Source organism: Suricata suricatta, chromosome 1 (assembly GCF_006229205.1).
Source record: "Suricata suricatta isolate VVHF042 chromosome 1, meerkat_22Aug2017_6uvM2_HiC, whole genome shotgun sequence".
NCBI lineage: Eukaryota > Metazoa > Chordata > Mammalia > Carnivora > Herpestidae > Suricata > Suricata suricatta.
Window position 1 is genome coordinate 139,441,597 of NC_043700.1, and position 27,844 is coordinate 139,469,440.

The 27,844-nt window shown below is 38.7% G+C and overlaps 1 protein-coding gene across 1 annotated transcript in view; it reads right to left on the reverse strand.

The window, feature by feature from the left end:
- Positions 1 to 27,844, reverse strand: part of SLC4A4 (solute carrier family 4 member 4) — a 318,791-nt gene that overhangs the window by 138,429 nt on the left and 152,518 nt on the right. Inside the window, exon 7 of the mRNA XM_029945109.1 lies at positions 10,256 to 10,332. Within this exon, the coding sequence (XP_029800969.1) occupies positions 10,256 to 10,332 (77 nt within the window). The remainder of the gene's footprint in view (positions 1 to 10,255; positions 10,333 to 27,844) is intronic.

Here is a 27,844-nt window from a genome sequence, read left to right on the forward strand (position 1 = left end):
GATCATAGGAAATACTAATTTTTGAAATCACCAGAATGAAAAGATAAGACAATAACAATACTTTGAGAAATCTCCTTTTTCAGAGAAACTCTCATACACATTTTCTCACCCTTGAAAAAGAAACAGTTCTCAAGAAAGGGTAAATGGAAGCTGATTCACCCTTGACTAATCATCATCATTCTCAACAACAACTAATTTACACAACTGCTGCCTCTACCTCTCCCCAGACCCTCTGCTTCCCCACCCCCATCCCATAAGGAAGATGAAGACATACATACATATAAAAAGCAACAACAAACAAGTGAATCTTTGTGAAATGATGAATAGTAACTGCTAGGCAGTGTCAGAAATTCAAGGAGTAATTAACAGGAGCCATAATGTTCAAGGATGTATATAAGGAAAAATATAGTACTTGACAAAGGCCTTTGAGTAATGGAGTAAAGGCAGGACTTGAAAAGTGGAGAGGAAAAGAGACATTTGGGTCCAAGGTAAATGAGCATGCAATAACAATGTTCATGGAAGTACAATCAGACACATTTCATTCGAGTGCAGGCAGAGTAGTGGAGTGCAAAAGTTAACAGTATGAAACCCTAAGGAGCCAAATTAGCAATATAAATTTGAAAGGTGGGGAATGAAACCTAAAATGAAATTGACCTCCAACTCACCCAATCTTACTGCAAAACCAACCAAAAATAAAAACCGGTAGCACAGTTAAAGAATGAAAATGACAATGATAATTAAGTTTGTATAATATTCGAAAGTGTTTTAAGCATGTTCCTTTTCACACAGCAGCCCTGTGCAAGAGGCAGTTCAGATCAGATTACAACACCTGTATTACAAAACAGGAAACTGAGGTTCACAGCAATTTAAGGTTCACTGTGCTTATTTAAGTCTTCAAAGCTACTCCTGAGATCAGCTTCATTAAAAAAAAATTCAGTAAGAATTGTTTTTCCTCTTACCAGAAAATAATATGAAAGTTACAATGGTATGTACCTACCACACTTGAATAGATCTATAGCATTGAACAGATCTATAGTGAGAAGGAGTACTGAACAACCTGAAGGTCAAGGAACCATGGGGTGTGACAGCAAAGCACAAGTAAGGATCTGTAAATCAAGTGAGTACCCACCATGGTCCGTGGAACCAAACAAGCTAACTAATCTACTTTTGCAAATTCTACAGATTAACTATTAAAAAAAATTGAAATCTTGCTGTATTTTATTAGGAGGATTGGGGACCATGATTTCAAGGAATTAGAAATCACATTATTTTCTATTTATGGATAAGCCAAATTATTCACATGTATTGTTAAACTGCAGATAGTTACATCCCAAATTATATCCCCTATTTCTTACCTCTTTCTCCAAAGAAGACTATTTTATTTGGCTAAAACTCTTATCTTCTGTTATTTATGTTCTCTAAAATGGAAAGATGCTTCTAAAGTCCCTTGTTTCTCTTTGATTGATGGATCTGGCCCACACAGTTATCTTGAACTGCTTCACTTTACTGTCAGCACCACATAGTTTATTTGGTCTCTCCGGTGAGTGATAAACTCACAATCTAAAATCAGATATTATACCTTTTTATGCTTTTTTCATTGACCTCCACCAACACCACTTAGGGCACAGGGACACAACAAACTGTTGGTTCACTGAGTCGTTTAATCACTGCGGCAGCAGAAGCATCTGGTCACCGTAACACCCTCAAGAATTTTTTAAATCGTTGGTTTATTTAGTAGTAATTCTGGTGATTAGTCCATTTAGCATGATGTGTGCCTCAAAGACAGACTGCAGGGCAAGAACTCTCAATTTGACACCTGTGCCTTGGGACCTAAAAAAGTCCCTAATCCAAAAAGGCAGAATCTCTGTGCTTATGAAGAGGATAGGCTGCAGGGCCAGAAAACAGCTCTACCACTTTGATGCTATTTAACTTTGGGGAAATTATTTAATCTCTTTGTGCCTCGAGTTTGCCAATATGTATAATGGGGCTGATTGTACCAACCCCAAAGCATTAGTTTAAGTGTCCAACTACATTAGTTGTTGTTAATTATTGTTAATTATTCTTTATAGAGGAATAGACTCCATGTTATCAGGTAAAGCCCCTAAATCAACAACAGTGCAGCTAATTTTCAAGTTTAAAGCTACTACAATGGCTCCTTTCACAATGACTCAGTAACAGTCTAGCCCTTTGTATGTATATGCCGAGAACACTGATTAGGCAATAACATCAGTTTGGTATGATTAACTACAGTCTATCAGACTGTAAGAAAAAAATCACTGCTGCTCTTTTAACCTGGCAGCAGAGAAGGGGGAGAAGTGGAAGGATGATTGTTTTCATTTCAGTTCCGTTGTAGGGAGTGAAACCAGACCATTGGTGGTAACACACGAAGAAACCAGGAAGCTCTGCTGGTGATTGATAAGGTCATGCAATTCTGCTGAGGCAAATAAATCAACCAGCCACTGGATCAATCAGACAAGTGAGCTGGAAACAGTGGGAAGCCCTACCCTTTCTGAAGAAGAGCCAGAAAAACTTCCTCCCATGGCATGGCCTCTATGTCAATCTACTCTGCAGTGATGCCCTGTTGGGAGGAAACTAAAGAAACAGCAAAATCTGCAAATACTCCCCAACATGTAAAGAATGGCTCACTGATCTTGTCTCAGTGCTCCCAGATGACCACACTCCTTCAAAGTTCCTAATAAAGCACTTCCACATAAGGCATGAACTTTTCCTTTAACTTGCTTCAGAGTCTGGATGGAAGTTCACTTAACAGTCTCTCGGGGGTGGCAGGCTGGGGAGAGGAGGGAGGTGCAGAGCCAAGCTGCAAATGTGTTGAACAGCACTTCAGAGACAACACTTGTTCAACTCTTCCGCAATTTTCCTTTTTGTTCCAAATGCTGACCACCAAGAAGGGCTCTTGAGAAGAAGTCATCCTTGGTTGCCAAGGAAATTCCCACAAAGCCTAAAGGATTTCTTTGAGAGCTGGTGACAACAACACCTTTAGCAGAAGCAATAAGAAACATACAGGTGACCACGGCTACTATCCCTGGACTTTTCACCTCTTTACCTCAGAATATAGGAGGATTAGCCAGCCCAGGGATGCAATCAAACCAGGACAAGAAACCCAGTTTTAGCTTCGGTATTTTAAGTTTCTGACAAAAAGCCCCTAAAGTGAGCTGGGAGGCAGATGCCAGTGACTGAGATTCTTTTCACTTCAACAACTTGAGTTGCTAAGCTTTAACTAGAGTGAATCATAAAAGAGAAACTCAAATCTGACTGGCATAAAGTATCCCAGCAGTGGAGGAGGGTTTATTAAAATGTTTAAAAAATCTAGGACACAAATTGGTATAATCTTTTGGGAAGGTAATTGGCAATACACAGTGAGCCAGCAATTCTACTTATAAAATTTTCTCCTCCAGAAATACTCATGAAAGAATGCAAAACAAAATACAATAAGGATTTTTCTCAAAAGCTTGACTGTAATTGCAAAGAAATGACAACAACTAAATATTTATAGTAGAGCATCATTTAAACAAAATATGATTCTTGTATGCTCTGGCCTTTAAAAAGAATAATGTAGATATCTGTGGCTTTGCTGGGTTTTAAAAAATCCAACTGCAGAACAATATGATCCTATTTGTATTTCATATGAATAAGTATATAATTTTTATGCATAGAAAAAGCCCAGAGGACTCTCCATAAAATTGATAATAGTTATTTTGAGGGTGGGAATTTGTGAATTTTCATGGCCTATTTTATTCATATTTGCTTTGTTTGAATTTTTACAGCAATTTTGTATACTTTTGAATTAGAAAAAAATGAAGTTTTGAAAAATATAGAGATGATACGTTACCACAGCAGGTGAAGAATGACTCCATGTGTATATTTACAACTATTATAAAGGGTTTTAACCCGGCCATTAGCATGTTCATCTTAAGGTATTGCTGTTTTCTGATTTTGTAACAATTTGTTACTTCCAAGGGGGAAAGAAGCTGTTTATGTTTTTAATGAAGTCATGGTCAGAAGTAGGTAACGTGTGACATGAGATTAGACATCCATCAAAGATAATTGTTGATGGCATTCTATGCCTCTCCCTAATAAATTCTAGGAATATTCGTGGAATTGGTTAATGCAGAAATGCTATCTACTGAAAAGAGGAAACAAAGCATACAGTTATGGTGGGGCCTCAAATTTAAAACATGCTGGCTAATTATCTAAGACGTAAAACCTGCCATCCCTTTTATTAAACGTCCAACACAGGAATGGCCTGCCGTTCTCCTGGAGTTCAGTTCGTTCACAGGTACAGGTAAGAGTATGACTCAGGACCTCACTCGGCCGCTCTGTCCCCTTCCTACCACTGATGCTCCTTTATGAACAATAAAGACTGAGAGGCTCCCGTGAAGGTTACAGGAGTCATGTGTTCCCGTGTTTTGCCAGGTGACACACCACACACCTGACGTCTGTGGACAGAAACATCAGTAGGAGACCCGGAGATACAGATGCCACGACTCAAAAGCTCAGTCTCACTCCTCTTGGTGGCCTATGTCCAGTTCTAGTGCATTAAAATATTTTAATGTTATATTCATATTAATTAATAAGTTAATCTAATTAATTGTACCTGTAAAGTATTTTAACTAGGAAACTTTTTCTTTCTTAAAATACTTTGTAAAACAGAAGAACTTCCTTTACTGACAGGAATAAGATCTTGATGTCTTAATATATGGTAAGTATATTAAGAAACTGGCTATTGGGTCTTTAGAGCTATCAGTTTAATGTACATGGTGCTCATCCTATGCTTGATTATAGGAACAATACCAGATGATCCAAAACACTGGCAAATTCCTCTATCCTATCACATAGCATGCTCAGTGATCTTTTTAAAATGAAAATCAGTACATACAACTCCCAGGTAAAATTCCTAAAACGGTATCTCACTGCACTCAGAATAAAGTGAAAAGCTATCCCTGTGTAACTTCCCTGGCCCATCTACCGTTGCGCACTTGCTACCATTGCTCCAACCACTGTGAACCTGTTTCTATTTCTTCCAGTTTCTTGGATTCATTCCTGCCTCAAGGTTTTACTATTGCTTTCTGCAGAGTCTAGAAGCCTCTTCCCCCAAATCTTCTCTTCCCTGGCTAAACTTCCTACTTAAACCAGCTTTCCTGTACTTCTTCACATTACCCTGCTGTGTTTTCAGAGTAGTACTTGTGATTGCGTGAAACTACTCTATTCATGTTTACTTGTTTTTATTGCTTATTGTCTATCTTTTCCCAAAAGCATGAGTTAAAAAATTCATCTGTTTCATTTACCTCTGGAACCCTACCTTCAAGAACACTTCCTAGCACAGAATATACTTTTTGAATGAATGTATGTGTTCAAACCATAGCAGCATACAGTTATCAGGTGATTTAAAAGTTCATATATGGGATGCCTGAGTGGTTCAGTCAGTTAGTGTCTGACTTCGGCTCAGGTCATGATCTCACAATTCGTGAGTTTGTGAGAAACCCCGCATTGGTTTCTGTGCTGACATCTCAGAGCCTGGACCCTGCTTCAGATTCTGTGTCTGTTTGTCTGTCTGTCTGTCTGTCTCTCTCTCTCTCTCTCTCTGTTCCTCCCTCACTCATGCTGTCTCTCTCTCTCTCTCTCAAAAGTAAATAAAAATATTAAAAATTATTTTTTAAAAAATTCAAATGTATTGCAACCTGACAGTTACTTAAAACCATAGTTGTAAGTTTCACAAAAGACTCTTTTATTTACCTGAAAATACAAAATAGAGCTTAGTTTACTTCAGTCAGGTTAATCTGCTTCCTTTTCAAGCTGACACAGAACCTGTTTTTAAATGAATGTTAGTCTTCTGATTCAAATAAATAGCTTTTGTGAAAGTATAGCATTATGGAAATGGGACAATTCAACTGCCCCCATTTTAAGTGGGATACAGATTCCTGAAATCAGTGTACTGGTGCTTCTCAAACACTACTAATAACTTTGGATTGTTAATTCTTTAAGAATATGGGAGAGAGCATCCGGTGGGAGAAGGAAGCTATAGAAAGTCAAATTTCTCATAGAAAAGGAAAAGATGGTGACAAATCATCAGTTTTGTTAATTATCTAAATGGCAAACTAATGCCCTTTGAAAGAGATGCTGAAGGTAATCATTGCAGTGGCTACACCAGATCCCATTAGGAACACCTGGCTGAAGGCAAGTCATAGCCCCTGAACCACAGGGAAAGTCACGGCAGCTACTCAAACCATAGTGACAGCCAAGGACGTGACCACCTCCTCACAATATGCCTTTGTTCTCAGGTTTTCACAGATGTGATCCCATCTGGAGCTCTCCCAACACCACAGTGTTTCAATGGTCCCTAAACATGTGCTAAAGACAAGTATTATAACCTCAGAAAATATGAGCCTTGCTTAGCCACTGCACCTTCTCCAAGGAGAGAAGCAGGACCCCCCAGTGCTCAGTGTGAATTAGAGGACTTCCTGGTGGAGCTGTGAAAAAGAAAAGGAAGTGCTAGAATACTTTTCTGTTACTGTGCATATGAAACAGCTATTAACGCTACGGGAAGCTTTATGTAAGCCTTAGGAAGGAAATCTTCAAAACTATGAAAAAATAATCTCAGCTGAATTTAGTTGACTCATTCCTACATCACATATGTGTAAGAAAAGGATGAGGGGTAGTTCAATCACAAAATGTTTCTTTCTGGGTTTCATTTTAAAACAGTCGTGGCTTTAGCAATTTCAAACTTATACATGATTTTAATGGCTTCATCCTCTTACTCTCTGACAAAATATTTAGAGTCAGGTCTATTTCTGCAAACAAACAAACATGAAAAAAAAAACCAAAAACAAAAAACCCAGGACTTCAAAAATAGAAATCAAGACCAGCAAGTATACTGGAAGATAAAAGGTAATAATAGGTGGTGCTAAAAATGATTATAATACACTTTAGAAATTAACGTCAGGCCAAATTCTACCAGTAGACCTACGGGTAGTTTCTCAGATACGTGAGCTAAATAACGAGCCGCACAGAAGTGATACCCAGTAAGAAGTCAGAAGGTTCTGTAGAGCAGGGTCTCCCTGAGAACCTGCAAGGCATTGCTACGGCCACTGGGTCCACCGTCGTCTACGCACTGCAATTTCACTGAAGGTCGATCATGCAATTGTGAGACGTTACTGCATTACTGATCAGCCTGAAAAACAGTCAAGCCCTCTAACAGTCACTGTACCACTTAGCAAAGTACTTCCACCACAGTTAAAGCTAAGAAGTAAAATGATGAGAAAGATTTTATCCTCACAGCTGATTCCACACTCGAATGCAAATCAGAACTAAGCCACTGCATTTGACAAGTACCCGTTGAGCTTGTAAGTTTTTTAAAAAACAGAAAAGGAATAAAAGGAGATAGAAAAACAAATCAATCTAAGGTAAATAGTGAAGGTAACTGGATAATGAAGAAAAAAAATCCTCCATAGCAACAAAATAGAAGAGATTATTTATATAGATTTCCAAGGAGATGAGCTCCAGATGTGGTGTTTTTTTAAATCTACTTCTCCCCAGGTGCTTTTCTGCTTAATAAATATAACATCCAAGTTGGAATATTGTTGAGGCACTGAATCACCTAAATGTTGGCTATGCTCTTCTGCCGTTAACTATTTTGAGCTATTTCTCAAAAAGGCAGCCGCTACTGAAATCCTAAGTACATAGGCTTGGCAGAACCAGAGAGAAAAAGTGCAGTCCACAGATTTGTTTCTTCTGTTTTCCCAAAACAGAATCTCATAAAAAATATGCCCTCAAATTTTGTCACTATGTTGCTGTCAAAGAAATTCTGCTCCTCTTCATAACTCTGAACATTAAGCCCATAGTTCTTGTGCTACTGGGAAGTTCTATAGCTCCAGAAAGTCAAGAGGCACCATTGCAATTGTTCGAATTATAGCCAGGCAGAATAATCAGTCAGTCAGAAACTTCAGTTCCAGTCGGATGGAAGTTTTTTGGGCCAACTTGGAAAAGCATACAGGACAAGTTTGACTTTACTGCCAAGATCATTTCCAGGACATTGGCTAATTAATTATAAAAGCTTTTTCAAAACAAATTTGAGCCTGGCAATCTTTTTTTCCTACCCAAACAGAGAAAAAAAAAGGTTAAAAAATAAACGGCCGAGTTTATTGTGGTTTTTTTTGGCCATAGCTGCATCTTCTTGACAAACCCATTTTCTTTTTCTTATCCTAAAACGATCCAGAAGCTTTTGTATTTGAAGTTACTAAAAGTACAGAAACTGAAAATATTAATTTGAATTCCTACTCTGCCTTGGGTTGTAGAAGAGATTATGGGTCAGTTACAGAACTTCTCCTCAAACTCTTTGGTGGGAAGCAAAGAATGGAGTTTCCTCCTCTTCGTGGGATAAAAAGCTCATTGGATTAGCTGCGGTTACTGAAATAGATATAACGTAGATGGACAGTTGCTCTGAAAATGACATACTCATCAACCCTCTCTTTCTGGCTTTGAAAACAAAGCAACAAAACTCTGGAATTCAATCTTCCTGGTTTCATCTTAGTATGTTTGTACCATGATGAATATGAGATGTTCATGATAAGCATCAAGATTCTGGTTTCAAAGACCACAATCACATAGGTTTTACAGCAAAATCAACACGCCCAAATCATCATGTTCCAACATATTTCATCTAGCACTGGCATCAAAAGCTTATGTAATATGCATCTTAAGCCATCAAATTTCCTCTGCATATGCCCAGATCTGAAGACACTCAAGAAGGTAAGAAATCTCTCTTAGCCAGCATGTACCAGCTGCTTATTGGCAAATTCCTGGCAAGACAAGACTCTCCGTAATAAAAGAAGCTTTTTCCAAAAACCTCTGCCAAGCAGATATTCCTAACTCTGCCTTATGCAAGTATCAAGACCCCTGAAAAACCATATAAACAGAAACTTACTGGTAAATATTGAATGGAGCCAAAATGTGCCCAATGGTATTGAGGACAACTCTAGGTAAGTCCTAGTGGACTGAGCTTTTCTGCTACTATTAGGTATCCAATACTTGAATGACCTTCTGCTCACTTCAGGGGTAGGTAAATGCAAGGGAGGAGAAAGATCTACATTAGTTTATGAAGGGGGAGCAGTTCTCGGAGTCAAGAATCAATCTCCATGTAACAGGGAGGTAATTAAGCCTGAGGGAAGCAGAGAGTACCTCTTCTGAGGAACACAAATTAAAATCAGAAGGACTATACTAGATTTCGAAGAATCTTGAAAATCAGGAAGGGAATTCTGAACTTAACTGATGGGAAGCCATCATAAGCTTTTGATCCAGAGAGAAATACGAGGGCAATAATATGAAAAGTAGATTATTGACATGGGAAAAAACAGACAAGGGATTAGTCCAAAGCTTTTCTAGCAATCCAGTCTGAGATGATGAAGGCCCTAATGGGGTACTGCTGGGGAAGGAAGGACGGAAGAAAGAGCACAAAGTTATTTTCCTGTACGTTTTAGAATTCACTAAAGCCTACAAACCTTTGTCCCTACTATAAGTGCTCCCAGTGAAGAGGCACATTGTCATAAATAAGGCTCCCCTTACCTTAGAATGCATAATTCAGATTTATTTGTTGAGGTGGAAATGTCACCCAGTTAGTCCAAAGTACCTGGTTCTGTTTTTTAGCATAAAGTGCAAAATTATACCTACTCACCATTCTCTATGTCCAGATACCCACCCAACTGGGAAAAATGGCCCAGATCCTATCATCTTCTTTTTTAAAAAAAGCAAATTAAGATTCAAAACCGAACTGCTCTTCATGTCAAAGAGGCTATTTACTATGTTTTCATAGACAACGTAGCTAAAAAGGCTATCACTCCCTCTGCCTGAAGTATCTCCCTAAAGCTAACAATGCCAGCATTTCTTAGGCCTTTATAGTTTATCAGAGCATTTTCTCCTAAACTGTATTTTTTAATCCTCACAATAACCCTGCAATAGGGATTATTATTACTACTATTTTAAAACTGAGACAACTATAGCTCCAAGACTTAAACTGCCCAAGAGAATACATCTGTAAGGGCTGGAATCAAGATTAATTCTTATCTTCAAATTTCAAATCCCTCCACATACTGCTTCCCCTTCACTCAGAGGAAGTGAAATAAAAGCCCATCCACACATATCAGTTCATTTTAAGTTGGGAACCATCATTTCTAATCTCATTCCAGCATCTTCTACATACACATTTACTCTTACATTTCAGGAGTAAGATGTCTTTGCTTACCTGGTCCTTCTCCGGTTTATCAGAAATGTCATTCAGACTGGAGGAAGTCAGATTCCTATGGGTCATGGCTGGGCTACCTAAAAAAAAATAAAAGTGAACCCTAATTAAGGACTTCTTTTCAAAACTGCAGAGACTTTGGTTGCATACTTCATAAACACTTGGAGATGATAATGGGAATGGCAATGATGCTTTAGCTCCTCTGGGATTCCCCTGAAGAGTTTTCCAAAGTCCAGGTTGGAGCACAAAGACAGTTAAAAGTACGTAAAAACCCAAATACCATTTTTAAGTTTTACTGCCTCGCTCGAGTATAGTTTAAGAGGAGTTAAACTTGGAAGAAAACATCTAAAATGATAAGCATAAAAAAATTTACTCCTGTTTTGGTTTGCTTTTTTGTCACTGCCTTTTACGTACATCCTAATCCACCTGGTACCCTTTCCTTCCCTTCCCCCCCACAACAGAGATGGCCTCTGTCCTCACGTCAGCAGAGCTGACTCCAGATTACAGGACTGGACCTCCTTTCCCCAGGCATCTGCAGTCCCTCCTAGGGTACAGCTCACTCTGATTAGTCAGAAAACCCATTTGTGGTCCCTTCTCCAGCTAACACTTTAACCAAGATTTCTCCTTAGTGGGTATCTGATCCAGAATCCCCATCTTTCATCAAAGTAGTGCTGTCATAGTCCCCTTACTTCTTGCATTCTCATTTGCCAGACTAATAGAAGCAAATCCTCCTTTCCCCTCAGCATGCCAATCTTCTTATTCACGTTAAGGAATGGGTTTCAGCAGGAACACTTAATGGAACCAAGGTCCCTGGCAATACAGTGGCTGTAGGTAAAATCTACAGGCAATCTAGCCAATCAATGACACCATCATACAAGAAAAGAGAGGGGGGCATCAAAAACACTGATAGCCCATCTTTAAGTAGACTATGTTAACCAAAAGAATGACATTCTGTTCATTCTGCAGTTGGACCTGCAGTTGGACTTGACATTTCTAGGCTTACTAAGCAAAAGACTAACTTTTCAAAGCCACGGTGTTTGACCCAACCCCTGCAGGGTGCTGAGTAATGCATTCATCATTAATCCTCAATGATCTGACTCAGGCTGGTCTTCACACCAAAAGGACAAGGGTTGAAAAACAAGCCCTAAAGCTTGAATTCAGCTTCGCAGTCACTTCCAAATTATTTTTTAGATTACAGACTTTAATTCCTTCAGATAGACACTTCAACACATAATTTTATAACAGACTAAAATCTACTTATAATAATTTGATGTCTATTGAAAAGCAGCTCTGTATACTATGATTGTCTTTAACTACTAAATAAGAAAAATCATAATTTTCTTGACCTGGCAAGACAGGGTGTTTTCCACTCTGCTGCATTTCATTGAGTAAGCATGGCCTAGATCTCTTAAACCCTTTACCTGGTGGGACATTTTATTCTAGGAAAATCTGAGCACAGGGCATTTTTCAAAGGAAAGTAACATCTGAAAAACTGCTTTATAAGCAAAACTAAAAGAACCTTTCTGAAGGCCACAGTTTCTTCTCTGAACTGTACACTAGGTTTCCAATGTGCACTCAAAACAAAAGACACCAGGTACAAACGTGAATACTCCCAAATAACAATGGGCTTGCAAGTAATACGAAATGATAAGTAGCTATAAGTTTGCACTTTACATTTAAAGCAAAAGCAGTTTTTTGGACTCACTGGTTGGAAATTCTACCTGAATAAGTGAAGAAATCTGAACAACATATTCCTAAAGCAAGGAAGCTTAGAAATCCTGATCATAAATTAAAAGTAGCTTATGTAAATAAGCTGATGCTTATTTGATGAGCATCAATCATCATGAGATGAGACTGATTTCTTTTTTTTTTAATGTTTGTTTATTTATTTTGAGAAAGAAAGCCGCTTTAGTTAGAGAGAGGAGGAGCAGAGAGAGAAGGAGAGAGAGAATCCCAACCAGGCTCCCAGCAGTCAACACAGAGCCTGACATGAGGCTCAGTACCATGAACCATGAGATCACTACCTGAGGCAAAATCAAGAGTTGGACGCCTAACTGACTGAGACACCCAGGCACCCCAAGACTTATTTCTAATTATCAAATCAATGGATATACCTGGCAGTACTGAAATAAATTTTTTAATGTCTTATTTATTTTTGAGAGAGAAAGACACAGAATGCAAGCAGAGCAGGGTCAGAGAGAGAGGGAGTCACAGAATCTGAAGCAGGCTCCAGGCTCTGAGCTGTCAGCACAGAGCCCAATGCAGGACTTGAACCCATGAACTGTGAGATCATGACCTGAGCCAAAGTTGGACACCCAACCAACCGAGCCATCCAGGCGCCCCACAGTATTGAAATAATTTGAAAGAAGTTTCATTAAGTAATCTAAATTTCCTGGGACATATCCTAAATTTATTGATTTGCTTTGGAAACTATAAATACTGCAAAGGTACATTCTAACCCAAGCACTGTCCTAACTGTTGCAAAATCTAATTAAGTAGAAGCCAAATGAATAAAGTTTTTATTATGATGATAATCTTGACTAATGTCACAAGTTTTCCAAGAAATTCCATGTACAGTCCCATCAGTTCTCTCATGACAGTATGGCTGGCTATACTTGTATTAGACGGGGGGAGAAGGGGGAGAGATCCAAGGAAGATACATTAACCAGATGGGGAAAATATAGGTCAATGCTAAGAAACAATCAAATCTACTGTTCCTCCTACCTTTATGTGATTCTCATTAATAAAGGTAATATTAACCGAGAATATTATTCTCTGATGTATCATACAATCGAAGAATCCAGAAGTCAACATTTTTAGGTAAACCCTGAGCAAGATGATAAACATACTTCAATGTTTTCCCACCTCCTCCCTAGCACACTCCCCACTCCTGCCCCCAAACACCTTGAACCCCAAACCAATGCTTCCCAATGCAGTGGTCCCCAAAGTGTGATGCCCAGACCAACAGCATTGGCATTACCTGAGCACTTGTTAGAAATGCAGTTTCTTGGGACTTACCCTAAACCAACCAACTACAGTCATCCCCCTTACTCTGCTGTTTCAGTTACCTGTACTCAACTGTAGTCCCAAAGCAGGTGGTCCTCCTGATGAACCATCAGAAGGTCAACACCAGCCCAACACTACATCACAGTGCCTACGTCACATTCATCCCACTTCTCATCACATAGGTGTTTTATCACCTCACATAAGAAGAGTGAATACAGTACAATAAGATATTTAGAGAGAGAGAGAGAGGGAGAGAGACCACATTCACATGACTTTCATTACAGTACATTGTTATAATTGTTTGTTTTATTATCGGTTGTTGTTAATCTCTTAACTGTGCTTAATTTATAAATTAAACTTCATCATAAGTCTGTGTGTATAGGAAAACGCATGCTATACACAGGGTTCAGGCATACACTGGGAATCTAGGAACATAAGTCCTGCGGAGAAGAGAGACTACCGTATAATCAAAACTCTGGGTTTGGAGCCCAGTCATGCAGTTTTGACAAACCTTTGAATAATTCTGAAGCATGCTACAGTTTGGGAACCACGGCTCTAAATAAACCAGTTATCTTAACCGGAGGGAGTGTCTCAGGATCTGAATGAAAAGAAGCATATGTAAATTGAGGCAGACACAGGGTTAGCTCTAATAACCTCACCCTCCTCCAAGCCACTGCTCTACACTACTGCATCGCAACCAAATCATTCAGTGAGCAACCTTGCCTCATAAACAGTGTCTTACCTGGCTTTTCCTCTAAATCCTTACCTACACAATCAAATAAATAAATAACTTTGTTTGGGAACCTCATTGTTTAACCAGCCTTTTCCATAAAAAACATATCACCCAAATCACAGAAGACAAGGACAAGAGCCAAAAGAGATTATAAACCCGATTATATCTAGAATCATAAATTTGTGCACGGTGTTTTAGCAAACGTGGGAAGCTGTTATGAAACTGATCCCCTAACAACATTCTATTGGTGATATTTTGCACCTGATGTTCACTAAGACACATTATCAGGTAAATCAGTGCTTTCTATTTATAGTTTGGGTCTATAAAGTAAACTCATTATATTGCAATCCTAAGTGAGTGGAGGTAGTAGAAGAAAATGTTAGTGTATACCAAAAAGGAGAAATGCAAGAGTACCCTGAAGCACACTACTTCTTGCCCAGGCTGGGGATTCATTCAGTCAAAGGTAACCACTACTTAGCCCTTTCCATCAAAATCCAGGGCACAGAGAGGAGGCTGCATAAGGCTGCACGGCTCAGTTGTTAAGCATCCAGCTTCAGCTAAGGCCATGATCTCACGGTCTACAGTTTCAAGTCCCACTTTGGGCTCTGTGCTCACAGCTGAGAGCCGGGAGCCTACTTGAGATTCTGTCTCTCTCTGTCTCTCTCTGTCTCTCCCTCTCTCTCTCTCTCTCTCTCTTTCTGCCCCTCTCTGTCTCACACTCTGTCTCTGTCTCTCTACAATAAATAAATATTAAGAAAAAATTTTAAGCAAAAAACAAAAAAATTCTAGGGCATACAAATGTCACATAAGTGCTCTTGGTCCAAAGAAACTTTTTTTTTAAGTTTGATTTCTACAAAAGAAGGAGAATCAGCCTCAGGTGCATAATCATAATTAATTTCCATACACTGTTTTCTGGCCATAAGAAAAAGAAAGCTTTGTAGAATCACATTTTTAGGCAGTTTCACACAATTAAAAACAATTTCATTTTGAAAGTACACACTTGGCAGGTACATACTGTCTTCTATAAAAATTAACTGCATTCTGTACTAAGTTTGAAAATCATTGTTATTCTTTAGCACACATGTAGCAATTCATAAAGTCCTTTGCAATGATATCTATTAGATGCAATAAAAAGGGGTGAGGAGAACTTACTGCATAGGAGAAGATATTTAAATGTGTTTATTAAATAAAAATGTAAATATGTATGTAATGCAATTAGCACATCAACCCCCCTCACCTCATACCTTTACAATGAAGCAACAGAGAACCTCAGAACAAGCTAAAACAAAGATCACCTGGGGTATGAAATAAGCTGGAATTTTTATTCTTAATAATAATTAAATACTAACTTTAGCATGACAAATAACTAAGGTAACTTACATAAAACAGACATCAGGGAATCTGGTGTCCGTGTCAGAAAATTCAGAGGTATGGGTCTGATTTGCACTGCTTGAGACCATAAAACTAATAATAAATGTAGTTTTGGAAGGATGCATGCTAATGTGTTCTGTACTCCACTGACTCACTGATACTCTTTCTTCCCATCCCCCTGCTGACATAAGAAATCTACTAGAAACTGTCTATATCTAAGCTTAAGCGGCAACTAATCCTTTTAAATACTAACTACTTTAACTTATATTATCTTACTTAATGCTCATAAAAGCACCTTGAAGTTAGTATTCTTATTAGCACACTAAACATAAACAAAATGAACTTCAAGGAGATTAAGTTCATGGTCACACAGCAAGTAGTAAAACTCTAATTTAAATCTGGATCTCTTAATACAAGCCCTCTGCCTCTGGGGGAAAAAACTGGTCTCTCCATGTTATTTGCATAAATAAGCACACAAACTTCACCATTTCTAATAAAGAGAAGATGTAATATACAACCCAAAAGAATATATTCTATTTCCATGCCAATTATATACAATATAATGTCATTAAGAATATTAAAGGCCAGAAACATTCTTGGTTTTCAGTTTGGCTATTCCCAGAGATAGAGTATACATTTCTTTACTTTTCATTTTCATAAATAAAAAAAGGGAGGGAGGGGAATTGAACTCAGCTGTGCTGTTTGCCACTGTGATTAAATAGCAGCCCCAAACCACAGGTCTGTGACAAAGGAGAAAGGATGCAATAGCAATGTAATTATAAAAGCAATAATGTCACATGCTTCTGAATGTCCCACCTCACAATCATAGCCAAGTATTTGTAAAATTCCACAATGTACATACAGCCAACTCTCCATTATTTCTATATTGATTTTCTACCATGTTTCTACCAAATTTCAAGCTACTCCAACTGCAATTTCTTCACATATCAACCACTAAGAGCAGGAATATAAGTGGACAAGGAGAATAAATCAGTTGGGATACTAGCAATGAGTCGGAGAAAGTCTAGAAAGAATGGCTAAAAGAGAAGCTTGAATTTTGTCAGACCAGTTCCCTAGTCTTCCATGGCAACATAGTATCAAGAGCTGCCCCTACCAAAAATAATTATAAAACAAACATGTCATTAAGACCTCCAACCCATTCTTACTCCTGACCTCCAAATACAGGATATAAATATTAGATGAAGGAAACTTAAAATACCATCAGAAGGAGCTTTTTGAAAGAATCATAACTAACAGAATATCAGTTTGGTTTTTTTTGCTTATTTGATTTTTAAATGTTTTGTTTAGAAAAGTTTTGTTGTTTGTTCATGATTTAATATAAAACAAACTCCAAGAGCCCAGAATCAAAGCCCTAGGCTTGTCTTATTCACAGTTTTAGCCTCAGAGCTTGGCACTAAGTGGTACTTAATAAATATTTGTGAATGAATGGATAATAGCAACTGGGTATCATTTTACTTCCATTTGGAGTTACTAGTATAAACACTACTGTTCAAAGTCCATTTCCTATGAAGGGAGATGCTGTGCGCACACTCCAAGAGCCTTCAGACTTGGAAAGCCTTAGAGTAAATAAGGAAGAAGTTTGTAGCTGGCCCAGAACTAACAGAGTGGAAAGACTCTGCCAAACTGGCTAACAGCCTGTCAGTCAGCAGTGGGAACAGACGTGCGAAGGAATGAGAGGGAGAAAAGAGAAACCCCCTGTGAAGGAAAGATCAGGAGGTGAGAATGCGAGGACAAATAAGGGAAGGTGTCTGGACCTCAGGGAAAGCAGAGTAAAAATTTTAGGAACTAAAATAACTCAAAAAATGTGATTGGCTTGGAAACAAATTTAGAGGAAGGAAGAAGACATCAAAAGATCCAGATAATTATCAAAGTATGTGACAAAAGTGCTAGCCAAAAGCTGAAGTCACCCCTAATGTATGGGACAAAGGTAAGGCAGAAGACATCTGATGGAGAGATCAGGGGTGTGCAGAGGCCAAACCACAGCACAGCAAACACCTATGCCAATACATCCTCACCAACATTCTTTTCAGAATCCTTCTCTACCCTTGGGAGATCTCTGCTGTCCACCTGCTCCTTGATAATCTATCCAACCACAACTCCTTTAATCCCATTCTTGGTTTTCGAATTTTCTGACTACTCTGTGGGCTTTCCCCAAAGCTGAATGTTAGATCTTTGACATCTCAGTGGCAAATACACAGGTTCATCTCTTCTAATTCTTTTTCAGTTTCAACCAGTAAAAGCAAAATGCTCTAATCATAGTGACTCCCTTTCTAATAATATAACACTAGACATTTAATTTTTATTATGATCTAAAACAAGCAGTTAATTTATAAAGAATCATTCTTGGGGCACATGGGTGGCTCCATTGGTTGAGCATCACAACTTCGGCTCAGCTCATGATCTCACAGTTCAATAGTTAGAGCCCCACGTTGGGCTCTGTGCTGACAGCTCAGAGCCTGGAGCCTGCTTCAGATTCTGCGTCTCCATCTCTCTCTGCAACTTCCCTCACTCATCCTCTGTCTCTCGTTATCTCTGACTCAAAAATAAATAAAAAATTTAAAAACTGAAACGAATCATTCTCTATCTTTGCATGCATAAATTTTAAAAAGACATTTAAAAAGTCTCAACTCAGCTGAGGAAACACTCTGACACAAAAGAAGACTGGAACTCTTACTAACTAGTATAGTCCCCATAAAGTACTTCAAGGAATCTGTGGTCCCTGTGATTATATACAGTACTTGTGATTCTCTAATAGTTTTTTCTCTGTGTCTCAAATGCATGGATGTGCACACACAATATAAAACAACAGACAAAAGGTTATGCCATCCAAAGCACACAGGTGGAAGTATGTAAGATAATTTGTGACCTTATCTCACATGACTAGAAACAGAAAAGAACAATACCGTCAGCAAGCTATGTTGGCTAGTAGGAGGATAAATGGGAAAGACCAATGGTAGATTATGACAGAAGGAAACAAGTATCTCACTGCCTTCATGCCAAGTAGGCAATGACCCCAACTGATTTTACTAAAGCCCTGAAGCCAAGCTGAGGAGGCATTTCAATAGGTTCCTGCAGCCCATCATTCCAAGCACATGTACCAGGATCTGGTTTCACAAGTGGGGCCCACTCTCTTATATCTATGTAGACACCAGATCCAAAATATAGTAAAATTTTGCTAATTCATATTAGTGGAGAGATTCTCTGAATTAATGAAGTGTCTAAATTTAAAATAATTTAAGAAGGCTACCAGTTCAACTTTAATATGATTCAGTAAATGAGTTGATCCCTCTCTCTTCCTAGGTACTTTTGAAATGATAGATTTAAAAAAATTATTTTTGACAACAATGTAAGGCCACATCAATTAAAAGAACTGGTAAAAGACCAACAGAGATAAGAGACTAAAAACTTTCCGGAAGAAGAAGAGCAGATAGAGTATTAGAGCCTGATGTTATTCACACCATTTAGATATTACAGCATAAAATATGTGCAAAGAGGCATGTAGTCGAAAAGGAAAGGATATTCCCTGCAAAACTCTGAAAATTTCCATATACTGGAAGGTATACCAGGTAAGATGCAGGCTAAAAAGGGATGCATTTATGGAAAGTCTACACACAGAACGTTTACCACCGCCCAGCCAAAATACCGAGTAGCCAAAGCATTTATACCACATGGCTCTTTGCCAAAGAGGTATTCAGAAAAGACCAGGGCAACTAGGTCAGAGCAAAGTCTTCTTAGAGGGCTCCTCAGGATAACCATTCTTACCCTAAAACAAATCCAAATCCTCTTTCTTTTTTTTTTTAATGTTTATTCACTTTTGAGAGAGAGAGAGAGAGAGAGAGAAAGAGAGAACACAAGCAGATTAGGGGCAGAGAGAGAGGGAGACAAAGAATCTGAAGCAGGCTTCAGGCTCTGAGCTGTCAGCACAGCACCCAACACAGGACTTGAACCCACAAACCATTAAATCATGAGCTGAAGTCAGATGCTCAACTGGGCCACCCAAGCGCCCCTAAAACAAATCCTCTTTGTTAAATACAATTGAACACTGAGGAATCCAAAATCAAAACAGACATCTAAAAAAATTTAAAAATATATATAATTTAGAAAACTTAAAATAAAGTCTTATTAGTCTACAGAGAGATTTGAGAAAATATTGCATTCACATAAACAGGATGTTATGAAAAATGGAACAAGGAAAATATTTTAGATTTTAAGGAATATAAATGGTTGCAAAAATATATATATAAAGGTCTAAAAATCTTCCAAAACGTAAGAGGAGAGGGAAACAAAAAGCCAGAGGATATGTAAAAAAGATCAGAGGTACATAGGATCAATCCAGGAGGGCCAATATCTGATTACTAGGTGTCCAACTAAGCCAGAACAAGGAAAATGGAAGGAAGAATGCTATTAAAGAGGATATCCCAGAGCTAAAGAACTATTCTTCACGCCACAGGTCCCTATGGAAATATTAATACCACAGTCTCCCCTGACACACAGACACACAAATCCAGCCCCGTAGGTAGACGAAGCACTGGGAAATCACACAACACCAACAATAAACAGAATATCCTACAGTTCTCCATCTAGAAAGGAAAAGAAGTGTGAATTGGACTGAAGCAACACAGGATGAGTGGAAGAAAATGAAAGCATGTACTTTCAAAATTCTGAAGGGAAAATTATTTTCAACCTAGAATTCTACACTCATCCAAATTATCCATCAAGTGTGAAAAAATGATGAAACTTTCGGAAGAACAACTACAACAACAAACCCTAAAAAACGTCAACCTTTACATGCCATTCCACAAAGTTACTTGAAGCGGGAGTTAGTAAAACGAAGGAATAAACTAAGACAAAGAGGCTTATGGCCTCCGACTCAGGAGGAGCTATGACAGTAAATGCCTGAATGCCAGCTCTGCAGGGAGAGGAGGGACGGGTCTGCAAGTAGAAGGCGTCTCTGGGTTTACTATTATCCTCAAGCTACTGAAAGAGCTTGGGAGTACAGTAACAATAGGCAATTCCTCAAAAAGGCAATTTAAAACTCTAGGTTAAAAATAGCTGTTCAAGAAAATGTAATTATAACATATTATATAGCTTTAGAATAATATTCATAGTCACAATAATATAAATGCTACTTATGGATTTCTGACTTTAGAGTCCCCTGATAGAGAAAGCACAGAATGTATACCGAGATAAAGGTAAGAATGTAAATCTAAATCACACCGACAATAAATAGTAGAAGTCTGGAAGTGGAAGTGGTGAGGACAGTGAGGAAGGGAAGTAGGGAAGCTTATCTCCTTCTGGCACCAGGTAAGTGGTTAAATATCCCATCAGTACTTGCTACAGGAAAAAAAAAAAAGGATATGTTTATTACCTATAATTATAAATGTAATCAATAATGGAGCTAAGAATAATGACATAGACCTATTTGGAGGAAGGAAAAATGCACAACGCAGGTAAAATTAGCAGGCAATGTCTAAGATTAGTAAATCAGAACTAGCAAAATTAGCCCAGTATACAGAGATATGAAGGTTAACTACGAAAAAAACTAAAAATGAAAGTTTAGAAACAATTTGAAGAGTTAAAAATGGCTATTAAAAAACACACCTCAGAACAAAGAAGATAAAATAAGAAGGTAAAGTAAAAGATAAAATTTGTTTTTTCATTAGAAGGCCTATACTCGGTCAATTTCATAACCATTTGCACATAATACTGTAATAAAACTATATGTTTATAATATAAATGTTATTAAATTTACTTTTATTATTTCTAAGTACCTGCAATTAATTTAAGCCAGTATTGAGAAGGAGACAACCTTGGGAGATTAAATTAAATTAAATTTTAATATAAACATGGGGGGTGCCTGGGTGGCTCAGTTGGTTGAGCATCTGACTTTGGCTCAGGAGCCTGCTTAGGATTCAGTGTCTCCCTCTCTCTCTGCCCCTTCCCCACTCACACTCTCTCTCTCAAAAATAAGTAAACATTTATATATACATATGTGTGTGTGTATAAATATATGGATATCAAAATTTTAAGAGTTTAAAATCAATTTTAAGTAGTTTAATATGCCCTATGAAGGCATAATATTTACACTATTTTTTAAATTACAACAAGGGAAATTTTTCTTCAAGGTTCTATCTGAAATACCAAAGATTCCAATCTATAGCTTTAGTCACCAACACCCTTATACCTGAAAAGTATATGCAGAAAAAAGGAAAAAAGTATGGGCAGGAAAAAAAGCCATCTAGCATAGTCCTACATCTGCAGCCAAGTAAATATATGGATTTGTATGTCAGTTTCAATGTTGATTTAGAGACACAGGCATAGACACAGATATAAAACTTCAGAAGAGTAACAGACACATAATCTGGTCCTCCAGTTATAAATGTCCCCCTTCCTCACTGCTCGATTTACGGCTCACCAAATGTAACCTGAAGAAAAGCCATTCAAACTGGCTTCCCCTGAAGTAGCTCCTCGTGGCCTTGCTGACGCACACCTAGTTAGCTGATATACATCACACAGGCGCTAATCCCAGGTCACACACGACTCAGAGAACAGCCTCCAGGAAAGAAGGACACACACACCTCTGGGCCCATCCTGCCACTATCACACAGGTGGTCTTGTAGACTCTCCCCATTTAAGTTCCACAAGTTGAGCAAGAGCAAAGGAAGGGTGCACCACCTTTCCTGGTGCGCATTTGCTCATACACTCCATTTCTCCCCCGAGGAGAGGTTTGTTATACAGCTCAGCCTCAGGGACATCTAGATTCCAAATGGTATGATAGCTGTGAAGCCTCAAGTGAGCCTAGAGTCACTCTGGTAAATTCTGATAAAAATTAAGACGGGCCCAGGATTTCCCTCTTACTGGAAAGCCCAAGCTGAACTGAGATGCTTACAGTTCTGAGTTGATACTATCCTACTCCTAAATCACGTCTAGTTCTAAGAAACCACAGGGACAGGGTTATTGAACTCCATGACACAGACCTGCATGATACCAACTGCCACAGCCATCATTTTTCTGACTGGTGGGGGGTGGGGGGGGATAGGTTGGGTGGCTCATATCTCATCTCTCTCAGATTAACTTAATGGGCCCATAAGGAGAGACATAAAAGGAATCCAAGAGATAACTTACATCAGCTTGATACCATTGAAAGAAGACAAAGTTAGAGTAAGAAAAGACTGTAAATTGGAATAATAATCCCTTATTCTACTGTTACAAGGATTAAGCAAGGGAATACATGAGCAAATGCCCTGCACAGATGCTAGTTTTATTCTTTTTCTCTTTGGCTACAATCATATGCATAAATCCTCATGACCTCCAGATCCTTGGGAAGCAGTGAAATACAATTGCCACAGCAAAATCCCTCCATTTGCAATTTTTCAGCCTAAGGAGATGAGTTCAGAGAACTGACAGGTTGCAGCTGACAATTGGAATCATCTATATGCACTCAAGAAATGAGAATCAGGGTGCCTGGGTGGCTCAGTCGATGGGCATCTGACTTTGGCTCAGGTCATGATATCACGGTTCAAGGGTTCGAGCCCTGCAACAGGCTCTGTGCTGACAGCTCAGAGCCTGGAGCCTGCTTCAGATTCTGTGTCTCCCTCTCTCTCTGCCCATCCCCTGATCACACTCTGTCTCTCAAAAATTAATTTTAAAATGTCAAAAATTTAAAAAAAAAAAAAGGATTGAGGCTACAATGTAGCCATTATTCATCCCACAGAGGGTATGCAATAACTTCAGGCAAACCAAAGTTAGCTTCTAGCAAATGTGTGAGATGCCTCCTGAGCATGGAGGTCATTAGTAATCATTTACTTGAGAAAACTATCCAATATGTGCTTAGCTTATTTTTTTAAGTTTATTTTTACTTATTTTGAAAGAAAAAGAGAGCATGGGAGGGGCAGAGAGAGAGAAAGAGAGAATACCAAGCAGGCTCCACCGTGTTAGCACAGAGCCCAATGAGGGGCTTGAACTCATGATCTTGAGATCATAACATGAGTTGAAATTAAGAGACAAAGGCTTAACCAACTGACCCATTCAGGCACCCATACCTAGCTTACTTATGTATGTTACATCATGGTGATAGAAAGTTCTTTAGGCAACTTCTAATGTGTTCTGAGAAGACTCTGATCTTAGTTCTTCTAGCACCTGTCTTCTGATTTAAGGGTAATATACTCCTTTCTATATTTACCGCTGAAGTAGTATGGAGGGGGAAAAAGTAATAAATATATGAAGTCTCAAACAACAAAAAAGATTCAGAGACGCTAGGAATGCCTCACTTGGTCCAATTACACTGTTTAAAGATTGTTTAACAGTGAGCAAAAGTACTTTCTAAAAAGATCTATTTTCTGCATAACCAAAATGAAGAAAAAGGCAACAGAAAATGAGAAACTCATATCAGTGATTACCTGAACCAGTGTCAAAACTTTAGCTTCAGAAGCTTCTCTAGTGTAGTGCTACTGGAATTTTCTCACAGTACACACTATCTCTGGGGCAGGGATACAATACAGAGGGTAGATGTAGTAAGTTTAAATGCCCCACAGGGGCAATCATCTGGAAGGTTGTATATGTTATTATCGATATGATCCACAGAATCACAGAGTAAAGGACTGGCTGGAGATCATCTGAACAATGTCTCTGTCAAGTAGTTTTTCTCCTATAACATCAGACAAAGCCAATCTCCTAATACCTGGTTATATACTTTTGATGACAGGAAATTTAGTCCTTAATGAAACAATCCATTTCATTGTAATAAAGCTCATTCTTATTATGGTAAACTGCCTCAATTTCCCAGGTAAACAGAAGCATCTAAATGAATAAAGAAATTGGGTATGCTGGGGTGCCTGGGTGACTCAGTTGGTAGAACATGTGACCCTTGACCTCCAGGGTCATGAGTTCAAGCCCCCTGCTGGACATACAGCTTATTTTTTTTAAAAAAGAAAAGGAAGAAAGAAAGAGAAAGAAGAAAGAAAGAATGAAAGAAAGAATGAAAGAAAGAAAGAAAGAAAGAAAGAAAGAAAGAAAGAAAGAAAGAAAGAAAGAAAGAAAGAAAGAAAGGAAGGAAGAAAGAAAGAGGGAGAGACAGAGAGAAAAAGAAAGAAAGAAAGAAAAAAGAAAGAAGGAAAGAACTCGTATGCCCCAACCAGAGCACACACATGCTCAGAAAGGGCTGGCTTTCATTTCAATACACATAACTTCTTAGAAATACTGTACATCATCACGTTTCTTGCCTTCACTATACATTTTCATAAGTAGAGACTCTTGCGTTTCCTTTTATATTCTCTAGCACTGGGGAGCTGGTGCCTGCAGCCCTCATTTCCTTCCCCAAATTGGCATAAGAAAAAAAAAAATTCCTTGATGGGAAAGCTTTCTACCCTCACACGAGAGATGGGACTAAATTCTTGCTAACAGGGCTTTACCAGCCTGAACTTGTGTCAGGTCATTAATCTTCTGGAAAATCACTGAAATTCATGAATCACTGAATCATAAAAATAAAAATTATATTTCAACCTTTATCTCAAACATCAGAGTGTCAAGTCGGTATCTTCTTTCCTAAAATGTCTGCCCACAGGGTCTGTTCTGAAACACCAAAGCAGAGTCTGCCTGTCCCTACACACACGTGTATTGAGTCAGTTCCTGTAAACCAAGTAAGCTGTCCTTTCTCTGAGTCCTCTAGTCAGCATCCTATGGCTGAGTTAGAGCTCTCACTGTCTGTTCACCTCCTAGATGGTCTCTACGTTCTCACTCTCCCCCTTCAGACGTGACCCACTCTCTCTGCAAGCACCTCATACTCTGCCCAGGAGACCTAGCTTGTCATAAACATCACTCTCCCCTTGGTATATAGGCCTGACTAGTAGGTATCTGAAGGTAGGGACTGTGTCTGCCTTGTTCACTGCCTTGTCCCTATACCTAGGTAAGCACTGGCTCAAGAATGGGATTATTATAAAAATATTTAAGTGAATGGGACGCCTGGGAGGCTCAGTTGGTTGAGGATCCAACTCTTGATTTCAGCGCAAGTGGTAATTCCAGGGTTGTGAGATCAAGTCCTACATCAGGCTTTACACTAAGCACGGAGCCTGCTTGAGATTCCCTCTCTCCTTCCACCCCTTCCCATTCGTGCTCTCACACTGACTCTAAAATTTTAAAAAAAATTAATATTTAAGTGAATAATTTACAATAAATGAATTAAAGTAGCAATACCCCAAAATTCTATCACTATAACTGAATATAATAAAATTATCACCATTAACAGGACAGGGAGCCTCCAAATCCAAGGTGCAAATAATCATCCTTACTGAAGACAACAATCACACCTATTACTGATGCTATTACAAATAACAATAACAGCCTACACAGCCTAAGCCACTAGTTGCTTAAGAGAAAATGCCACTTTCATACAGGCTCCAGGCTTTTCCCTATAAATACAGACAAAAATTATTCAAAGATGTCCCTTGGAAACTGGGAAAATGATTCAACTTTGACACCTATGGAAATTCCTAAAATCCAGACCCTAGCCTGTGTGTGCTAGAAAAATTAATGTTTTAAAAAGTAGAACTTTTACTATGGGGAAAACTTGCCATTATAATTGAATTTTTCCTATTCTTCCTCCTCAAAAAAGGATGCTCTAAGTCCCTCCATTATACTCACCTAACAAGATTGTTCTTTGATTTGCAACTGTGCTTACTACTTGCAGAACCCATCCGTGTATGGCTCTTGCTGAGGTCAAAGCTGATCATGACCCATAACAGTGTATTTGCCCCAGCAGCTGCCTGTGTTTGGTAAGAATGGGCTTTAGAAAATAGAACCATCCCCGAAAATTATACTTCTGAATGCTGACTTGTTGCCTCTCATTGAAAAACATCAGGGATTTAATTTTCTGACTTGAAACAACAAAGCTCAGGTCAATAGTGTCCACATCTCTTGTCAGCAGGCAAGAACACTATCTGTTGATCAAAGTAGGGAGAACTGAGGGCAGACAGAATGAGAAGCAAAGACAGACATAAAAAGTAACTGTGTCATCTGGCATCTATACACCTGAGTTCAAACCCTGGTCCCCCACTTACAGGGTGACCTCAATCTACCTGCCAGATAGGCAAGGTCACAGTGAAAGGACCACCTGAAATTCTCCTGACTTAAAACGACAGTGCTTCACTTCTCACTCAGAATGATGTCCGCTGTGGACTGGCTAGGGGCTTGGTTTTCCAACTCTGTCTATAAGTCAGGACCCAGATGCATGAGCAGCCACTCTCAAAAATGCTGCTGGTTTGAAGAAAAAATGAGACTAGAGGACCATGTACTGGCTCTTCAAGTTCTCCCCAGGAATGACCCCCATCACTTCTGCTCATGTTTCACTGGACAAAGCCAGGTCATGCAGTCACACCTAACTTCAAGTGGGTGAGGAAGAAGAGTCCTTATTTGTTCCTGCAGGAGACCTACAACATTTGTGAACGGCCCTAATGACTACCATAAGCACTTAACCTCACTGAGTCTCCGTGTCTTTGTCTACAACAAGGGGTCACTGAGGCTTGCTTCATAGAATGTTTTGTGGGGACGTTTAAATGTCCCAGCACCAGGTTGAATAGATGACAGCTGGTAGTAGTCATCGCTGCTTTCGTGGGGCTATGTCAACCATGGATAGAATGATCTAGTCACCAGGAAATGAGAATCCTAGCCAAGGAATTCAGTTCTCAAATTGTACTATCAGCAGCCAGTGAATAATGGCAAAGCTTTCCCCAGCCTACTGAGGCTGGTTAGTTTTGATGTAAAGACTACAATCTGACAAATTCAGAAAAATCATTCCTGCCCTAGGTTTCCATATTCTTTTTAGTCCTTTCTTTTATTGTCAGGTTAAGTGTTCATTTAACCAACAAATATTTGTGAAGTGTTTGTGTGCCAGGCACTGTTACAGCCTGAGTAATAAACAAATCACAGTTTTCTACCAAAGAACCCCAATCTATGCAAGAAGAATCATTATTCATGGCCCATTAACAGCTCCCTACACCACCACCATCTCTCACTATGAAAAAAAGAAGAAAGAAAGAAAGACAGACAGACAGACAGACAGACAGACAGAAAGACAGACAGGAAGGAAGGAAGGAAGGAAGGAAGGAAGGAAGGAAGGAAGGAAGGAAGGAAGGAAGAGGAATAAAAAGAAAAGGCAACTCATACAAATAAAAAAATGTAGACAAATTTGAAAAGTTTATCATCATTCCTTCCAAGAGTACCCAATAGTCAAAAACAAAGATGGAACTGCCTGTTGTTCAGGCAAACAGATACTATACTTTCTAGTTAAGTAGATGCTACATATTCTATTTCCTCTCATGTGTTTCCAGATTAACTTAGCTCTTAAAGAAGGTGAGACTACATCTTTCCTATCAACCTAGTGAGGACATATATAAATCCAGTCAAGACAAAGGAGATAAAGTTTAACTGACAATGCTTGATTATCCAACAATATATACCCATGGAAA